The sequence below is a fragment of the Lissotriton helveticus genome, chromosome 3_2 (genome assembly GCF_964261635.1).
Source record: "Lissotriton helveticus chromosome 3_2, aLisHel1.1, whole genome shotgun sequence".
Lineage (NCBI taxonomy): Eukaryota > Metazoa > Chordata > Amphibia > Caudata > Salamandridae > Lissotriton > Lissotriton helveticus.
Window position 1 is genome coordinate 149,767,569 of NC_136062.1, and position 20,892 is coordinate 149,788,460.

Below are 20,892 nucleotides of genomic sequence, written 5' to 3' on the forward strand. Positions count from 1 at the left end.
ACTATGGCTTTCTTAGGAAACATTCCCATAGCTGAGATCTGTAAAGCTGCAACATGGTCTACACCGCACACATTCACCAAGCACTATTGTGTAGGTGTGTTTGCGAAGCAGCAAGCTAATGTAGGCCAGGCAGGACTTAGAACACTCTTTACGACAACTGCAATAGCTAAACAGCTAAAGGATAGCCACCACTACAGCTCTACATGCCAAGCACAGATGTTACTGGATAAGTAACATTTTCCTTGCCTTTCAAGCTTTCTTGCCGAGAATAATGGGATCATCAGTGCTAATACGCAAGGACAACACAACTGATATGCACTACCTGAACAAGCATGGGGCACGAGATCTTGGATCCTATCGAAGAAGGCACAAGAAATATGTAAAGGGGCTTCGACACCTCCAAAGACAATACAAGCAAAACATCTGCTAGCTATGAACAACAGATTGGCAGATACATTGAGTAGGACTATAATTAGTCCATTCTGAACAAAATATTCTGGCTGTGGGGCAAACACACACTAGATCTCTTGCGTCTCAAGAGAACTGGAAATGCTGGTTTTACGCTAGCTGGCACCATCAAGAAGGGTCGTGGAGGAATGCGTTTTCGATCAGGTGGTTGCGTACACTCCACAACAAGCCTGACCCCCCGTGTTGAATATTTTGGATTGCTCCACGATGACACAGACTACATTAGTTCACGGAACTACTACTGCTGTTGTCAGAGAAGAGTCCCATTCAGCTAAAACCTCAGAGGGACTAATTATTGCTGAGTCACAACCAAGTCCTCCATATGAACCCGACCGTCTACACTTATCTGCTTGGCTCCTGAATACCATGAAGATATATTCTTGCCAGAGATAACACTGACCAGGCATACAGATTAAAACTGCGTTTTTACTAATAGTGCCATAAGTTAAAAAAAAAATCACCCACTATTATCACATCCAGAGCAAATCTTGCCTCGCCTGCGATCTTTGGCTAGATAGGCTTAGTTCACTTTTATGTCAAAATGCACTTAGCTGCAATTTCAAGATATAGGTGCTCATCTGGATCTCCATCAGTATGGTCTAATAGAAATAATATATACAGTTTATTAAAGGTTTATTCAGAGTCTTCCCTCTGATAAAGTCTCCTCCTCCAGCCTGGCAAATGGACACACTGCTGGCAGTACTGAGGAAGAGCCCTTTTAACCGCATGCGCGCTGCGGCTATTTTTGCGCTTCGGGGCTTTTTCCAAAAGCCGCGTTACATGATGAGCTGAGCTCGTCATCCGCGTGCGAGCGGCACGACTCATGACGAGCTCAGCTCGTCATGAGCGCCGAAGGGGTTAAACCTATTCATAGGGCAAATATCAAATTCCTAATCTGGAAAGTGGCCTTGCTACTAGCACTAACATCAGCCAGAGGAGTGAGTAAAATATAAGCATTCACCATCAAGGAGCCTTTCTTGCAGTTTGAGGATGACCCTTTGGTTCTAAGGATTAATCCCATGTTTATTCCAAAAGTCCCTGTGGATTTTCATCTAAATTAATCTATTGTGCTGTAACATTCTCCCCGAATCCGCAGACAGCAGAGGAAAGATCACTGCATACACCAGATATACAAAGATGCCTGAAGTTTTATTTGCATCGTACAAAACAGTTAAACACCGATCAACTTCCAGTAGCATATGGACACCATAACAAGGGTGGTCTGGTTTCCAAGGCAAGCATAGCTCGATGGAAAATCACCGACTATTCAATTCTTCCATTCTATGGTTGGCAGGCCTTTGAGGGATAAGGTTAAAGTAGACTCTACTAGGGCTGTCTCTACATCAACAGCCTTGTTGGCCAGAGTGCCTACTGAAAGCATATGCAGCGCTGCGACAGGAAAAAATAGACACACGTTCAACCAACATTATTGCCTGGAGTCTTCACATTGCAGGGATGCGACTGTGAGACGATCAGTATTACCCCATCTCTTCCATTAAGGTTAGCCTTGTTTGACTATATGAATATCTAGTCCGCTATTGTGTTATGTTTAACATGATCTTGTATAAATAATTATATAACTGCTATCTATTCTAATACAAGCATGTGAATCTATGAAAGATCCAATACTGGAGAAAAACAATAAGTTACTCCCCTGTAACTCTCATTCTCCAGCATTGGTTTCTTTCATAGATTCACTTGTGACACACCCTCCTTCCCATAGAGGCCCTTCTTGTATCTGAAAACAATCTACTGGAATCTTCTAGAAACAATCCCACTAGTGGTTACACATCTGAGGGAAGATGTCTCTGTAGGAAGAATTCTAGAGAGTGCTTTTGCCTGATTGACTGAAGTTTGGTTCTTTTTAAAATTATGTGAATATGCTATTCAAGTTAATGTCTTTAACCATTATAAGCTATGTATACTGTTTCTACTGATTTAACCCCTTCACTGCGGGGCGTTTTCATCTGCTGTGTGGGGGGGAGGGGGGCTGCACCGCCGTGCCGGTGACGAGTTAGGCTCGTCATGAGGCACAGCGGAGCTGCACTCATGACGAGCGTGTGACTCATGACGAGCGGAGCTCGTCACCACCACACCAGTTTTGGAACGTTCAGCACAGCGGGGAAATTATCCCCGCGTGTGAATGTTCCAACGGTCATGACGAGCTCAGCTCGTCATAAGTGCAGCTCAACCGTGCCTCATGACTAGCTCAGCTCGTCATGAGCACGCAACGGGTTAAAAGGTACAGTGGGACTCCCACCTCGACGACCGGGAATGAATCAAGCCTGTGAATCTTTGAAAGCTACTAGTACTGGAGAACAAGAATTACAGGTAAGTAACTTGTTTTTAGGTCTCGCCTGAGCCAGCGCATGCGCTGCTCTGGCGAGACATTTAGTGAGTGGGCTTTAAAAAAACGACCACAGCTTTTCGGGTGCCATAGAGCATGCGGTTATGCGCACAGGTACGAGCAGAAGCTCCATCCGGCTTTCCTTTCGCTCCCCACGGGCGTGCTCCTCGCACCGCCTCTGTCTTCCTTGCGCTTTAACACCCCTCCCCCTCTCTCACCACAGAGCGCGTCTCGCTGCCGTGGGTCTTGTTGCTCCTTCTCTCTGGCTCCCTTTCTTTGTCGCCCTGCCCTTTGCTTAGTCACTTTACCTGTCTTCTCTTTTATGCTTCCCCTCGGACCTTTCTGTCCTGAGGACAGTTTACTTGACAGTGGAAGACGGTACTTGAAAGTACTCAGCAGAAGTCCTTCCCAAGCTGCCGTCATTCTCGTGGTGTATTTCTTGTTACTCCGCATCTCCCCGTGGGGCGCCCTGCCTGGCGTCTGGGGAGTAATGTCGAGTTCACACCCTTGTGATTGGAACTGTCTGTTTGGGTGCCTTCTTTCCATTACACCTATCCCTAACACATCTGGCCGCCCTCTCAAACGAAGGACCTTTAAAGCATAAACAAAATGCAGGCATGAGCTTACTATTCACTGTGTGCCTGACCGCACCGATATTCTTTGAGCAGCGCAGCTTGGTAATTTTCTTACCTTCGTTTCAGCGGAGGAAATAGATTGCTTCGGGGCAGGCGTTGTTGCCTGCACGGGCCCGCCTCCTCCCTTGCACAGAAGGTGGCTGCCCCTCTGGGACAGTGGGGGACCCCAGATGCATTGCTCCCCCTCAAACTGACTAAAGTGCTTGCAGTTGATGTGGTGCAGAAGTCCGTATCAGATGGTTCCTTTGAGCAGCGCAACTCGGTAATTCTTTTACCTTTTTTTACCTTTGTTTCAGAGAAGGGAAAATATTGCTTTGTGGCAGGGCCCCGTCTCTTCCCTTGCACCGCAGGAGGCTACCCTGCGGGGGATCCCAAATGCATTGGTTCTCCCCAAACTGACTGAAGTGCTTATAGTTTATGCGCTGCAGAAGCCAGTCATAGTGGGCTATAGCTGAGAGATTACCTGGCGTGGAACGCCTTTTTCTGAGAACCCACCCCCGCCTCCACTGCTGTGCCGGGGATCAAACGGTATAATCTAGTATGTCATGTGATCTATTCCACATAGAAATGGTGCGCGCGTGTTTCCAGTTAATGATTTTTCTTTGCATTATGGATTTTGCAGTGCTTGTTTTATAATGAGAAAAAGCTTGCACTGATTGAGACTTGCTCATGGACCCGTGGAACATGAGAGTTCTGTTATCCTCATGCTATTTATAGGCTTAAAAAAACAGACAAATCCCACTATTTATTGACCTAAGAACGTTGGCAAGTATGTTTATTTGGTAGGGATGGCTCGTACGCTACCACGTCTTCTCAGCAACTGACCGACTCCACGTTGACTGTGCAGGAACCCACTTAACTCTGCTCCCCTGTCCCTTTCAATATCTGTTCTTGAGGCGGGCTGTTTGGGTATTTATATAACTTATGCGGCAAATTCAAAAGCATACAGTTGTTTATTTGCTCATCTGAGCAATGAGTTAATCGAAGCTCTCCATTTTCACAGGCCCGTGTATGAGTAGCACAGCCTGTCAATGTTTTTACAGTGCATTCTGGGACTTGTAGTCCTGATTTTCTAATGGAGTCAAGGGCTACACGTTCCATAATGCAAAGCTAAAACCTGCCCTGGATGATCTCTATCGCACGCGTGTACGACCTGAAAGTTTGAGGTAAAATGCAGAGAGGGTTAGAAAGGCGGCGCCTTTGCGATTGGCAGGAAGCTGATGCTGCGGGCCATGGGCAAAGTGGAAGTTATATTTAAAGTTGACGACCATGGTTGGTACAGGAAAGACTGATCCGGTCTGACTATATAGCAGCGAAAGCTGCTTACGCCGTGGCTTTCCGACCCACCCGTAAGTGCTTTGTTGGCGTTCCTTTTCATTCTTGAGTGACTGCGGAGCAGTTGCATGGAACCAAGGCACCGGGATGAGCTTCACTAAGCGCAGAGAGCACATGCGCAGATCCCTGAAGGGAAGGCGTGGGCGCTTTCAGCACGGACCTCGCCTTATTCGGCTTACCTAGGGCAGCCTTTTTCTGAAGGAGAGTTTATTGAACCTGGTGGGAGCAGAGCTATGAGCCACGCCTTCTTGATACCATGCAGTAACCTTTACAACCCGGAGGTCTGAGACAGCAAAGTGCAGCTGTCCTCTGTGCTGTTAGGAAGAAGACCCAGGAAGCACAGGGCAAACAGCCATCCACCTTTCACAGGTCCAGCAGCCCTCAGTCACAGGACTTCAGTTGGCTGTCACAAGTGAGGGTGAAACCAATCAAAGGGACAACAGTTAACAATGTTAAAAGCTGGTCGTTTAACTGGCTGAAAGTATGGTCACGCATGCCTGTCAACTCACTCTGACAGACGGTGCCACCCACTTTAAAAAATAATCACCATTCAAAACTAGCATTGGCTTAGCCAATAGGTCTCCTTTGGGACCTTATAAGTGTTTAGCCATGCAACAGTTGATGTTTTGTCCCAAGGATGATATTCTGCATAACTAAATACTTATGAGGTCCCAAAAGCGAGACCTATTGGCTATGCCAATGCTTGTTTCTCCATGTTTGCTATATTGCTTGCTCTTTCGTATGAGTGAGCTACACTTCAAGGTTTTAAGTGGTTTGAGAGAAATTAGCTGGTGTTACCATGTATTAAATGGGACATAGTACCCCAGGTGTACATGATAAGGATATTGCAAGTCACCTCGAAGTTCCAAAACCTTATAAAGAAACTCTGCCTTCAGCCTCGTTCTTCTATATAACAGTCTGAGTAGCACTAATGAGAGAGAAACACGTGTCAGGGGTTGCTTTTATTCATTTCAGGCTTGAATGCTATTTCACCAATCCAAAGCTGTAATACTGTGCCTGGAGTGGTAAAAGGCTTTGGTCTTTTTACAGTTTGCCATGGAAAGCACTGCCCTAATCCTATGCTTAAAGACTTTGCTGTAGAAATGGCAAAATACTTTGTCCCTTTCCCTCTCATCGTGGATGGCACTGTGCTGATCTTATGCTTAAAGACTTTGATAGAAAAGCAGACATTTGACGTGAGCAAATCTAGAGTGTCGCTGGTGTTGAGAGTGCTCTATACTGGAGCTGCTTTCCACCTAAACCTGAGAACGAACTAATCAGAGTTCTCTGTTTCTTTTTTTGCATAATGTATGTTTCTTTCTATGCCTGAAAGGGTATTGTTTTTGAGGTAAGGCGTAGAGGGGGTTAAGGGTTTCCTGATGATGTCTATCTTATTTTGAGGCACAGATGGGGTTAAGGGTTCCCTAATAATGCCTATCTTATTTTGAGGACCCTTTGTACATGATTGTGCTGGAATTTTTGTAGGTAAATTATCCCTTGTATATCTGATCATCTAGGAGGATATTATACAGACCGAAACATGATCACTATCTTTTACATTCTGAAAAGTAGGCAATTAATACTTTGATACCACTTATCTGAAGAGGATCATAGATTTGTTTATGGGCAATTCATGGATAATGTCATTTGCATGACAGTACTTAATTTATGTGCCTGTTCTCCACTATTAAAGCATCTTGAATATTTAGTATTTGTTGCAACAAAATATCTGAATCCCTGCTCTGTTACCTACATTCTCCTTGTACCAGTTTTCCAGTCATCTGTACTAGTGTGTAAGGGGGAAAATGTGCACTTCTTGGTTGGCCCCCATTTTGTAATTCTCGATTTATACTGTAAATGTTCCTGATGAGAAAAGTCACCCAGTACACCTGTTTGTTTATTGCAGGATGTTAATCATAATATGAGTTATAGGTTTTCTTGTAAACAGCTGCTTATTGAAACCAAATTTCTAAGCTCCTCTCATGTCACCCATTAGTGTTTAATGAATAGCTAACATAGGTGCTGTCCCTTGTGTTATCTGGATTACGAATGTTTACTAGTCTTTAAATACAACTTGTGTTGTAATGTGATGGCCATAGGAACTGTTGGTACATCCTATCAGATTCTTTTCTGATTCCATTTGAAAGACCGGCCCTAGATGGTCTCCTTTCATATGTATAAATTGTGGTGAAAGAGAGAAAGTGAAAATGTAGGTGTGGGTACATTAGATTGATATGCTAGCAAACCTGACAAACTATACTCACATTTCCCCAGTCGTAACCAAGCACTTTCATAAATAAAATGCCAAACTTAATAGCTTTGCTTATGTTTGTTACCTAGAAAGAAGTTGGTGATGGTATGCACATGCATAGGCAAATATCATGCATGATGCCTCCATACATGTTATGTTATGTTATGTTAAATATTTATAAAGCGCTCAAATCACCCTGGGGCATCTCGGCGCTAACTAGGAAATTGTCCTGAGAGATTGACAAGGGCCGGTATCATTTGGGTTACTTTATTAGAAGAGAATAGCTTTCAGCTGCTTCCTGAAAATGCTTTAGCTTGGGATTGTGTGTAAAGAGGGAGGGAGCTCATTCCAATATCTTGGCGCAAGATATGAAAAGGCTCTGACCCCTGTGCGGACGAGGCGAATTCGGGGGACCTGAAGAAGATCCTGAGTGCTAGATCTAAGATTCCTGCAAGGGGAATATTTTAATAGTTTTTTCTGCAAATATAGGGGACCTCTTCCGTTTAGTGCGTTGTATGTAAGACAGCAAATCTTAAAAAAGGATCTCTTCTTTACTGACAGCCAATGCAATTCGCTTAGCAGGGGGCCCGAAGATGAGCCTGAAGGGCGATTTAAAATCATTCTTGCTGCAGTGTTTTGTTCTACTTGGAGTTTGGCCAAAAGTGTCCCTCCCACTTCAGCCAGCAAGTCATTACCATAGTCAAGGCGACTGATTACCATCGCCTGGACTACTGTTCTGCAATGGGAGAAAGGCAAGTAAGGAAACATTTTCCTAAGAAACCGGAAACCATAATAGCACAAACTTGTGGTAGCCATGACGTGATCCTTCATGGTCAGCGACCGGTCCAATTTTAGACCCAGATTTTTTACTGACTGGGTAGGGGAGGGGGCCAAGCCCAACTGAGCGGGCCACCAGTCCTCCGACCACGTGTCCGAGGCTTTACCCATTAACATGACCTCAGTTTTTTCCGGATTGAACTGGAGACAATTTGCTGTCATCCAGTTAGAGATGGCAAGCATACCGGTGGCAAAATGGTTTCTGTCGAGCTCTGGGTTTTGTCCGATGGTAAACATAAGCTGCGTATCATCAGCATACGAGATCATCTGAAAACCCAGCTGCTCGACTAGCCCTGCCAACGGAGCCATGTATAGGTTGAAAAGACTTGGGCTTAAGCAAGAGCCCAGCGGAACACCCTTGTCAACCTGCATTTTCGCTGAGGTATAAGGACCCAGCATGATAGTTTGCCTTCTCTCAGACAGAAAGTGATTAAGCCACTTGAGCGCTACCCCCTTGATTCCACAGGCAAAAAATCTCTCCGCCAGCTTAGAATGTGAGATGGTGTCAAAAGCCGGGGAGAGATCTAGGAGGATCAGAATTACTGAGCCTCCTGCGTCTATAGTCAGTCTGAGAGAGTCGGTCACGGCCAGAATAGCGGTCTCTGTGCTAAAGCCTGGCCGGAAACCTGACTGCGAGGGATCCAGCAGATGATTATCCTCCAAGTAAGAGCTTAGTTGTCTGTTAATAATACCTTCCAATATTTTGCCCAACAGTGGTAGCAAAGAAATAGGACGGTAGTTACCAAGAATTGAAGGATCTGCAGTGGTTTTTTTTTAATATTGGGCGAACAAAAACCTCCTTCCGAGTGACTGGAATAGTGCCAGTGTGGATCGACTGATTAAATATATCTCGGATTACCGGGGCACAGCTTGTGGCTAGCAGCGCCATTATTTTTACATGTGTGGTTCCAGCATCCCAAAAAACGTCATTGCTATATCAGTAGGTTCGGGTTCTGCCAGTCCAGTTACCTTACGAAGTTTATAATAGTGAAGGACCTACGGACTAAGGGTAACATTGTTAAAGTTATCCTTCTCTCTTTCTGGTCCCCCACACATCTGGCTCTCATAGCTTTTGCACTTTTGAACTGCTGTCATATCAATTCCGCAGCCCCAATCCCTGCTTTCTGGCTTGCTCTTACCCTTCTAGTATGTACCCCAACACTCCTGCACATCAATCATCAACTGGCGCTAACTTCCTCGTAAACTGCTTCTGTATATCCTCCTGCTTGGTATGCTAACTCTGTCTTGAGCCCAGTCTCCCTCATCGGAAGAGACGAAAGATTAAGGTAATTTTTCCCTATGCATTTTGTGCAAAATATCCAAAGGGCTTAAATTAGTACAATTACAATAAAGGGTACTTGCTAGTGTATCGCATTGGTGATATCTCTGGCAGCACGGAAGTGTAGTGGGTTGGTTGGCAACACCAGTATCGAGCATAAGGGTGTTGTGGTGCAAAGGTGTTTTTTGCGTTCACAAGTCTTTTGTTTATCTGATGGTTCAGGGCTGTATGCAATTTAATTCTGAATAAATTATCAACTTTTGTATAACGTTCTCCATTCCCAGCTCACACACTCTGTTCCACTTAGTAACTCTGTCAGTCTAGTGATGCTGTGAGCTAATGATCCTGCTTTGTGACTGCTTTTTAACTTAATTATGCTTCTCTGATTATTCACACAATGAATGTTAGAATCGAGGTCATGACAACTTCCATTATTAGTAAATGTGTCTTGATAAGCAATATACTTTAAGCTATTCTCAGTAGCTATTCAATGCTTAGAAACAGCAGACGTATGGCAGTAATGTGGTGTATTATGTATTGCTATTTTTAGGAAGACTCTAAAAGCAGCAGATAAAACATCTACAGTAGCAACGTCGTTCTGACAAAACGTAGTTAAAATTACTTTTCTGTGGTTTAAATTTATCACCACAAAGTAAATTACGAATAAGTGAAATGGTGGGTACTCACAGCGGACGCTAAAATGCAAACAGATGCTTAAAAGCTCTTTACATGCAATACATTGACAGACCATAACTCTTTTTGACCTCACCTGGATCTTAAACCTTTACCAATCAGGATTTATAGAGCACTGCTTATCGCCCGTGAGGGTTTCCAGGTGCTTTGGAGGGGAGAGCTGCTGCTAAGGGCTATCCGTCAAACAATCCGGTCTTCAGGCCCTTCCTGAACTTCTGCTGGGTAGAAGCTGTTCATAGCTGGAGTGGGAGATTGTTGCAGGAATTTGCGGCTAAATGAGAGAAAGCGCAGCTGCTGCTCCTGCATCTGTGGATGTGTGGTGTGTAAGCAAGGGAGGGAGATGTGGAGCGCAGCTGTCTTTCGGGCTGGTGAAAGTTAACTCTGTGGCTGAGGTCGGTTGGACCCTTGTTATGGATGGTCTTGTAGGCATGCGTGAGTAGTTTGAACTGGCACGGTTTGTTGATGGGGAGCCAGTGTAGTGCTTTGAGGTAGGGGGTGATGTGGGTTCACCTGAGGAGGTTAAGGAATAAGCATTGCTGCAGCATTTTGAATGGTCTGGAGTCTCTTTAGAAGTTGGATGGTGATCCCCACGTGGCCACAAGGAGTCATTCCAAACGGAGAGGCATTACTCTACAAGATGAGTACCTCAGTTTTGCCGGTGTTGATTTTGAGGCGGCAGTTCTGCATCCAGCTGGCAATGCTGGTCATGCACCTATGAAAGTTAGATTTGGTGGTGGTGGGGTCTGAGGACAGGAATAGGATGAGCTTAGTGTTGTCCACGAAGGATATAATGTTCATCTCATGGGCTCTGACAAGGGTGGCCAGCGGGACTATGTATGTGTTAAAAAGGGTGGGGCTGAAAGATGACCCTTGTGGGATGCTGCAGATGTTCTTTGGGCCTGAGGAGAAAGGCAGGAGGCGGATGCTACTGGTGAGAGAAGACACAATCCCGTTAAAGGCTTTTGCTTGGATTCCTATCTGGCTGAGACCCTGTAGAAGGTTGGTTTGCGACACTGTTTCAAAGGCTGCTTAGAGGTCAAGTAGAATAAGGGCTGCTGTGTCTCCATTGTCTAGGAGAGCCCTAATGTCATCAGTGGCTGCAATCAGAGCCTTTTCCATGCTGAGATTTGAGTGGAATTCTGACTAGGAGGGGTTTTGGAGTTTGTTGGTTTGTAGGTGATTGGTGAGTTGAAAGTTAATTGTTTTCTCCAGGACTTTTGCTGGGAAGGGTAGCAGGGAGGCCAGTACTCTTTTTTTTTTTTTTTTTTTCTTTTTTTTTTTCTGCCGGGTCTGCAGAGGTTTTTAAAAAAAAAAAAGGTTTATTGGCATTTGAAAAAATAACAACATACATGTAGAGCAGGAAATAGTAATGGGGTGGAGGGGAAGTGGGGGTGGGAGGGTAGATCCACAATTCATTTCCATCATTAATGTTAGAGAGCCCATAGCAGGTTTCAAACATGTTACCAGCACCTTTCGCAGCGTGCCTCCTTGTTAAGGCCTATACTTTTCAGATGCAGGGGAGTGCGGTATAGTCTCTGAAGACATTTTAAATGTATGAGGCGTAGTCTGTAGTTGGGGGATAGTGCCTCCGATTGCATGTAGCAATAAGACCATTGGTCCATGGGGAGGGGTAGGAGGGAGGTGTCTGTATCCAGTCGACCATTGGGTTATTGTCTTTGGGGTGCATATTGGTGTCTTGTCCTGCGTCGCAGCTTACAATCTATTGACAATTTTATGATGGGAGGTGTTCGTGAGTACGTGCTCAAGAGCATTTGTAAAGGTTTTTTGAAGTGGTTAGACCTCTTCATGCTTCCAACCTGCTGGGAAGATGGCAGAGGTGATGGAAGTGTTGAGGATGGTGGTGAGTCTTTGCTGATGGAGTTGTGTTTATTATGTCTGATGTAGTTCATATACCAGTTAAATTCAAAGCCTTTCTAAAGCAGCCACCCCCCCCCCCCCCCACCCCCACTTTCAATCCAGGGCAGAGAGAAAAACATGGTACTCCACCATATTGTACAAGCAACAGTTAGTGTTAGGTTGTTAGTTATTTAACCATGGACATTGGACACAAAGTTGATGTGGTGTGTCTGAAACCTCATAAACCTCTGTCACATCAGCTGGACCATATACTGTAGCAGGTATTACACTAGAGTTGCAAAGCGAGGTATCTATCTGCCAAAGAGGACATTTTTTTTTTGTATTTCTTTTTATTGAAACTTTTAACAACATAAACAAGAATAAATAATCAAGGCAGTGCAATCAATCGAATGGCGAAGCGTCCTGCGGGGAGGAATGCATAAGATCATAATACAATCATTGACATTGCAGGATGGGAGGATTGAGGGATGCAACAGGTCCGGAGACAGTCCGAGCAACATAATAGCAGGAATGTCGGGTCAAGGGGAGAGTGGATCCGCCACCAAGTGTGTGAAGGGAGGTGTACATATTTCTCCCCGATAGGAGTTCCTTTGACCCCAAATCTTACCCCACTTGCGAGGCCTGCCACGTGCCACATACACCGTCTTCTCCCTGAACATGCACCAGTCCATATTCTCCTTCCATGCCAGAACTGTGGGTGGCCTCTGAGAGCCCCACAACTGGGCGATATCCCTCTTGGCGATACATTTTTGATTTTTAACTGTTTAAACCAGATTGTACACTTGGAGTTTTCGTTAAGAGTGTAATCTGTTCTATATTTCCGAACTAACTGTTAAATCTATTATGATCAATTGTGAAGCACTGGTATCAATATTTATTTTCTGCAAGATTAAATGTTGCATGGAATCTAAACAGGTGGTAAATGTGAGCGGGCTGGGGAGGATGTTTGGAACAAGCTGTGCTCTGTGGCTGCTGGGAGGAGCAATGCATGTAGTGTTTAGTGGAAAGTGCAAAGTATTTTCTGTTTCAGTAATCCCTTTGTGAATTCTCTTGTAGAAAATGCAACTTGTAAGATACTGACTTGAATAAAATAATACTTAAACAATACTAACATCTGTAAAATGTAGTAATGTTAAATTAATTTTCATTGGGAATAAGTATAGGCAATGTTTTGAGGCGCAAAGCTCTTCTGTTGTATTATCATTTCGGTTGCTGAGTAAAATCCGACAAGGACCTACAAAGAAAAAGTAGATTGTACTTGTATCTTTTCTTTAAAAGATTTATTTGACAAATACATCTGATTTCTTCAGGGACAGTGGAGACATCAAGTTTTTAACAAAGGGAGACAACAATGCTGTTGATGACAGAGGACTGTACAAGCAAGGGCAGCATTGGTTGGAGAAAAAAGATGTAGTTGGACGGGCAAGGGGGTAAGTGAAAATGGTGCTTAATTTCACAAAAAAACAATAAGTACCTGTTCCCAAAATATATGTGAAGAAGCTACGGCAGCAGGAGACCCAGTTTGTTTTCAGCAGCAACACCCAGTGCCGTCACATGCTATCACATATAGCATAGTATTTATTCAGTTCGTCTTTTGGGTTTTTGGCTGCTCATGGCTGCGCCTGTACACCAGTTACAGCACAACAAAATGTGTATCTATGAGTTTCTTTGAGCAAATTTCCTCTCCATCAGTTATTGCACCCATAGCACTCGCCCAGTAGTTATTGTGCCATGTAAACTGTTGGCAAGTACTCTACAATAGAATGCCTGGCCATCAGTTACTGACAATAAATAGAATATGAACCTGTTAGCTACTGAATGGCTGTCGAGTTTGTTCTGCCACACACTCGCCACTCTCCTTAGTTACTCTCTCCATATTTCACGTGCTCTAATTCTCACTGTCAGACTCTTTCTGTGACACCGACACACACACCCTCCCCCCCCCATGGTTAGTGACATCACTGATGACATAATCCACAGACCAACTCACAAGCCCATACCCGTACACTCACACCCACTCACTGCTTCAAAGACACCCACCCACACAGCCACTCACACATACATTCACTCACCCATACAGATACTCACACACCCACTTATTTACCTAGTCCCTCACCCATACCGCCTCTCACCTATACAAACACTCACACCACTTAACGTACCTATTCACACATCCATACAAGCACTCGCACGTCCGCTCACTCACCCATATAGCCATTCACACAGACACTTACTCTCCAAAACAGCCACTCGCACAACGACTCAATTAACCAAACAGCCACTCACTCACCCATACATTCACTACATACCCACTTACCCATCCAGTCACTACATACACAGCTACCCACCCATAGATCCACTCATTCCCCAAATGGCCACTGACATACCTTCTCACACAGCATCATATTCATCACACAGCTACTCACACACCCACTTATACACCCATACAGCCACTTTCACACCATACACACAAGAATACAGTCACACAGCCACTCACATAATATATGTTGGAAGTAGTATCAAGCAGTAGTAGTGCACTTAGCATACTTATTTCACTTTCGTAGTGGTTTATATTTTTAACACACACAAACTCTTAAAAACACTTACACTTGCAGGATGTCATCAGTGATGTCATTTTAGATGTGGTCAGTGATGTCACTGACATGTCATAAGTGATGAGATACGTGAGGTCATAAGCTGTGCATTGCGGGGGCTAAGTTATTGTTAGCGCAGGTAACTAGAACTGCTGAATTTCACTGGTTTTGTACAAGCTAAATCTGAGCCAAACTATAAGATCTTTGTTATCTTTTTGGTTTTTCTAGTATGTATATGTGTATACAACACACACCCACACTCTGTAAAAACTAAATTAAGGATACTTGGAAAAATGTATGAAAAATAAACTAGCTAAATGGTGGGAGTGGAGATTCCTACGAAAGTATTTGCAAGTTGGGCATATTCCTTGGGGGCTATGCATTCTACTTGCACCGTGTTATGAAAATCCTAACCCAGCGATGTTAAAAGAATGGGCCGAAAGCAATATGGAAGCATCAACTCATTTAGTTCAGATCCTGGTAAATTATGTTGAAATTAAGAGATGAGCCAGTGTTTAAAGAAACAGGAAAACCTAATCAAATCTCGTAAAGCTCCAACATGACAAGACTGATTATGAGCTAGGACAGGTCTTCATATTTGCCAGAAGATTTGATGCGGTGAAAAGGCTAAGACTGGATAACACAGTGCCAACATGATGATGTGGATGAGGCGGCATCAGCCACAGAGTCGAGCTCAGCACTAGAAAGTGAAACATACTCTGAAAATGAAAGGAATCTAAGGGATCAATTGAGTGGACAGTTGAAACTGTTATTGTTTGAGGAACTTGATTCTTTACGCGGAGATCACCGCCAAACACTGCAACCCTGAAAGTCAAAATTCAAAACCAAGGTTAAGCAAAAGGAGGTGTGAGCGCAGAAAATGCAGTTGGAGACATGCCGAAGAAGCAGGCACACAATAAGAATTGGTCAAAGAATTTTACGTGAATAATAGGACATCGGCAACAATAACACAGTCATCAATTTATCTGATGCGGAAATAATCTGGGCTAAACTACAATTGCCATCTCTGGGCCTTTCAAATTGCCCTGAAAGTACATTCAGCTATGCTCAAACAAGAGCTGATATTTTCAAATACATCCATAAGTTGAAATTGTTCAAATTCTATCTATTGAAACCTAAGAAGAGGCAGACTATACAGGAAGTAGGCACAGACCTACATATCTTACTAATTTATGTGCAATATATAAGATGAAAAGTGTCTCAGCACATCATCAACTCCTTTCAAGCCATGCTCTACCTTCATTCCGGCTATGTCCTTTTATGTCATTGCTCTTTTCAACAACAAGGTAGTGAAGGATGTTAAAAAGCTGAATCATAAAGCTCAATGTGCCCAGAGGAGATATAATGGCTATCATGTGAAATATCAAAATTTGGGTAAGAAGCTACAAAATCAAAATCCTGTTATACGTAATTCGGACTAAGCTGTTAACATCGTCCTATTGCCATAAGGGGATTATTTACAGGAGACCTACAAGCAAACAATGGTGACTTTTATGGGAAAATCAGCCTTGACATCGTTAAGTCTATTGAGCTTCAGTATCGCAGACAGTTAACAGCATGGAGAAATGATGGGTTACTAAGCCATGAGGAGTGGGAATTCTTGGAGAACAATTTTTCTAAAATGCCTAACCTTTATCTATTACCGAAAGTGGACAAGAATAGAACCTCATGGAAGGCCCATTATTTCTGCTCAGGAGAGTACATTTGAGAACACATCACATTATATGATTCCTTTCTCCAAGCCTTTGTTCGCAATTTACCTTCAGTTGTGCTAGACACTGACAACTTTCCTAAACAGATATGACATTACTGGTCAAAGGGGGCTGAAACCCTACTCAAGCAGGAACCACAATCCCTATTAGGGTGAAGAACAAGCAAACCTTAAATTAAGCTGTGCTCAACCCTCTGGTAGCTTGGCGCAGTGCCTTCAGGGTTACCTTCGAGACGATGTGTTATGTATTTATGGTGCACTACAAACAAAAATGAAGTGGAAACAACACAAGAAAAATCCTAAAGCAATTTCGAAAATGCATCAAGACCAAAACCAAAAAATCTGTAGAATTGAATATATTCAAGTTGAAAAATTCAGAGGTGAAAATACCACCAAAAAGCATAAAGCGTCAGCTGTTGACATCTGGTTGTGCTAGACTAGTGAAAAAAGTCACAAGTTCAGGCAAACAGTGATGTGGTGCAGGTCCGCTACAAGGTTCCAGTTAGGCCTGCTGAACACGAGTAACTCAAATCCTGGTTGTGAAGAGTTGCTGAGTCCCATGTTGAGGATGCATGGCACAACTGGAGCGATGCGTAGCACAGGTTAGATATGTGCAGAGTTGGTTCAGATGAGGCTGCGTTGCGAAGTCCTTTTGCCGGGAAAGTCCACGTTTAACAGATGCAAGTCCAGTTCTTCTCACCCAGGCAAGAGGGCAGCAGATCAGCACAGCAGGATAGCAGTCTTTCAGAGCAGCAGTCATTCCCGCCCAGGCAAGAAGGCATCAGGTCTGCACAGCACGGCAGTAGCCCTTCAGAGCAGCACAGCAGTCCACAGGCCCAGAAGTGTACTAATGAGTTGGGGTCTGAGGTCTAGCATTTATACCTAGTGCCCACTTTCAAGTGAAGAGAGCTTCCGGAGGTTTCCACCCCTCTGAGGTGTCATTCATCCCCTTCTGCCGTTTTGTGGCTCAAGCTTGCCAGAGGTCTCAATAGCTCAGTGTCAAACCCTTTGTGAGTGTTCAGGCAGAGTCTCTGCAATGTGCAAGTGTGGTAGGTAACTGCTTCTCCCCTTCGTTAACTCAGTGGCCCATCATGCCAGCACCTATCTTCCTTTTGTCTGGGAGCAATACACACAGACCAACTGCCAGCTACATCTAGTCATGTGACCCAGGAACAGCTTTATAAAAGTGGCATTTTCAGAATTGTGAATAAAAATCATAGTTTGCCATTAAAGAGTGCTCTTAATTACAAATCTTTAGACCCCACTTTCAACCTGTTTACCTACTTTCAATTGGAAGTTACACTTATTGATGTAATAAGATAACTCTAATGTTATCTTATGGGTGAGGCAGCCCATACTGAAAGTGAAAAACATATTTGTGAGTTTTTCACTAGCAAGATATGTAAAACGTAGATATCCCACTTTTCAAATACAATGCCCTCTGGGCTGTCCACTGCTTACTCTAAGGGTGACTTGTATGCATTAAAAAGGAACATTTGGGTCGGGCAAAAGGTTTATTTGCCAGATTCAAAAAGCAGTTTTAAACTGCACACACAGGTTGCAATGGCAAGCCTGTGACATGGATGGCACTTCAGTGGATGGCACAATCAGTGCTGCAGGCCCCCTAGTCGCATTTAATTTACAGGCAGTACCACTTTACTAAGGACTTAGATAAATTGTGGCAATTGGGTGTAAGCCAATTTGTCCATGTTTTAAGGAGAGCACGCAAGCATTTTAGCACTGGTTAGGAATGTCAACAAAAACCGGTTCAGAAAACAGGAGAGTGGGGGCAAAATGTCTGGGGATGACCTTGCATACAGAGTCAAGCCAAAAATACTAAATTGACTTTCAAGTAGAAGGGTAGTCCTCAATCAAAATACATACCAGCATGCCATACTGTAAAATAGTTGTAAATGCTTTTCACTGCATGCACTCTAAAAAGAAGATAACTTCATAAAGAACGGGGGCGCTAGAGGGCGCCAGGCAAGATGGCCGCACCTTAGTGCAGCTCTGCCTGCTAATCGACCATCCGCCTAATATCCGATAATTGCAACGGCATACCAGGTGTCAATCACCTGCCTGGAGCCCCGTACTGACTCAGCCTTCATCTGAAGGAAAAATCGACTGTCGGAGCCAGCCCGATCGGGACATATTCATCTTTGCCATGCCCGTCTGGTGCAGCGAAGAAAATGGCCGCTGACACAGTCCGAGCCTGAAGTGTTCACCGAGACGAGGAGTATGAGGAGAACTTAGACCCTCCCCGGGGTGTCGGTCGGAACCCAGCGGACGGCAGCTGGTGCGCCAATCTGTGATCCGGCGGTTATTGAGGGATCAGAGTTCTGGCTGCTGCCTCCGTGGCTGCGCTGGCTGCAGCCTCGTCCGCCTGAAGCCCCTGCGATCCTGGGAGGCGTGTCACCGGGAGGCCCTGCGACCGGAGGGCAGGAGGAGAGAGGAGCCTGTGTGTGCGGGCTGCGGTGAGTGGGTTGCGACTTTGCTGGGGCCCGCGCTGCGGAGGCGGGAGTAGGTCCGTGTAGGGGGCCACGGCCTGCCCACTGCGGCCTAGCTGTTGGGTGGGCGCGGGAGGCAGACTGCGTCGGAGACCTGTGTTACCAGCACGATTGTGCATGCTTTATGTGTATTTCCCTGGCCAAGCTGTGAGTGCCCTGTGGAGATCATAGCCCTTGGGATACCGCCAGGTGACCTCTAAGGGATATATTTCAGGCTGGAATTTCTTCCTTAGAGTGTGCCCTACTGGAGGGCTGGGCAAGGGCGCCATATTTATTTGCACTTAGTTCACAGGCTCGAACCTCAGGTGCTCTGGCCCACAGGTCTGCTTAAATGACCTAGCACACACGGATTTATCTGACCAGACTGGGCGCACGGAGGGGACTATGGGGACGGGCGCCCTCTCACAATCTATGACACTCACTCCTGAAATTTGGGGAATTTGACATGATGGCCTGGCAGCCCTCCTGACTTGTGTGTTGAGGGGCGTACTGGTTGAGTGCTTGCTGCACAGATATTAACATGTCTCTCACCTGCACCTGCCGATCTCTTGAGTGCTCCAGGAGGCGGAAGCGCTGAGGCGCGATGGACATTTGGGGCTCAGTTGGCTGGATATTCACTTCCCTCTCTGGCTGGCTTGTTGGTCGATATGGGGAGAATAGATAAAGCTCCGACTCGCCTCACTTTTGAGGCACGTAAACCTGGTAAAACGCCGCATAACGCTGCTTCTGATTCAGAGGTGGATGCCCCAGGAGATGCGGACGGTCCTTCCACACTGGAAGTGACCTTGATGGCAATGCAAAAGACTCCAGGTCATTGAAGGCACAATGGCCGCCGTGAACCATAGATTGGACCACATGTCCTCCCAGCTGGCAAAGCAAAATGCCAGATTGTGGGAGATTGAGCAGCGAGTTTCCACTGCTGAAGACGGGCTGAGTGACGTATCTGGCAAGACCCTTAATATGGAGAAGGTGTTGTCACTGATGTAAGCAAAGAACGAGGACTTAGAGGCCAGGTCTCTCCGCAACAATCTTCGAATTCTCAGCCTGCCGGAATCGACCAATACTGGGAGGATGGAGATATATGTTGAGACTCTAATAAGGGACATTTTTGGCCCGGAAAATCTATCCAACATGTTTATTGAAGAGTGGGCACATCGCTCGCTGGCGGTGAGGCCGGTGTCGGGGGCTCCACCCCGCCCCATCTTAGCCTGCATACTGAATTATAGGGATCGAGACTGTGTCCTGAGAATGGCCAGGGAAAAGGGCACTATTGAATACCAAGGGAACTCTCTATCCTTTTTCCCAGATTTTACGGTTGCTGTTCAGGCTGCCTGGAGAGAGTTTGGAGCGGTGAAGAAGTTCCTCCAAACGGAAGGCATTCCCTACGCCATGCTGTACCCTGCCCGCCTACGCATAGGCTAGGCGAGTGAGTCCAAAATCGTCTCCTAAACCCAAGTCAGCTATGGAGCATGCTAAAAAACGGAACCGTAGGAAGCCAGAGTCCCAGACGGATCCAGATGATGAGGAATTGTGACATGTGCTGTAACTGGGTTCTGTTTCATTTGTGTTTTACAGACCAGCTGGCTTGCCGCCGGTAGTAGTTGATGTGCTATGAGATTGCTAGTCTATTTAGCAGAGCTTATCGCGGGCTATATTGCCCATGCCAAGTATTATGTCTAGGATGCATCGCATGTTGCTTCATTTTCAGTCCTGGGATGCTGAGGCATAGCTGTGTTCTGCTAATTAGCCACCGCCTACTTTGTGGGAGGCACGAAGCTCTCTAATGTTCCCCGCATGGGTGTTCTCCACATTATAAGATCTGTTTGCTTTGTTCTGTGGGGATTGTGTTTATTGGGGAGGGATGGCTTTGGCAAGTTGGGCAAGCTGAAGTGGGAGGGGGGAAGGTGGGTCTTGTTGGGAGGAGTACATAATGGGTTCTGGGATGGCTTTAGCATGTTGGAGTTGCAGAAGCGGAAGGGGGGTTGGTGGAGCGGGTTGGAGGTGTATGGGGTGGGGTGGGGGCAGAAATTCTTGTTTTTTTCCCTGGCACAGAAGACAGGTGAATAACATTAGCTACTGCTTGTTGTTGTCCAGTTTACAACCAATTATCCTGTATTTATACTTATGGCAGCCATGTAATGAGTAGCAGTATTAAGTTCCGCACATGGAATATACGCGGCATTAACACGCCAAAGAAAATCAGGATGATGTTTGCGGGTTTAGATCGCATGGGAGTCCAAATTGCATTACTTCAGGAGACTCATTTGACTGCTGCTTTGGCAAAAAACATAGGTGCGCGTTGGGCCAGTGTGAGGGCGTCCTCCTCCTACTCCTCG

At 45.1% G+C, this 20,892-nt stretch overlaps 1 protein-coding gene across 1 annotated transcript in view; it reads left to right on the forward strand.

Annotated features, from left to right (window-relative positions):
* SEC11A (SEC11 homolog A, signal peptidase complex subunit) overlaps nt 1–20,892 on the forward strand; it is a 195,781-nt gene that overhangs the window by 141,521 nt on the left and 33,368 nt on the right. The window contains exon 4 of the mRNA XM_078684943.1: nt 13,034–13,153. Coding sequence (XP_078541069.1) covers nt 13,034–13,153 — 120 coding nt within the window. The remainder of the gene's footprint in view (nt 1–13,033; nt 13,154–20,892) is intronic.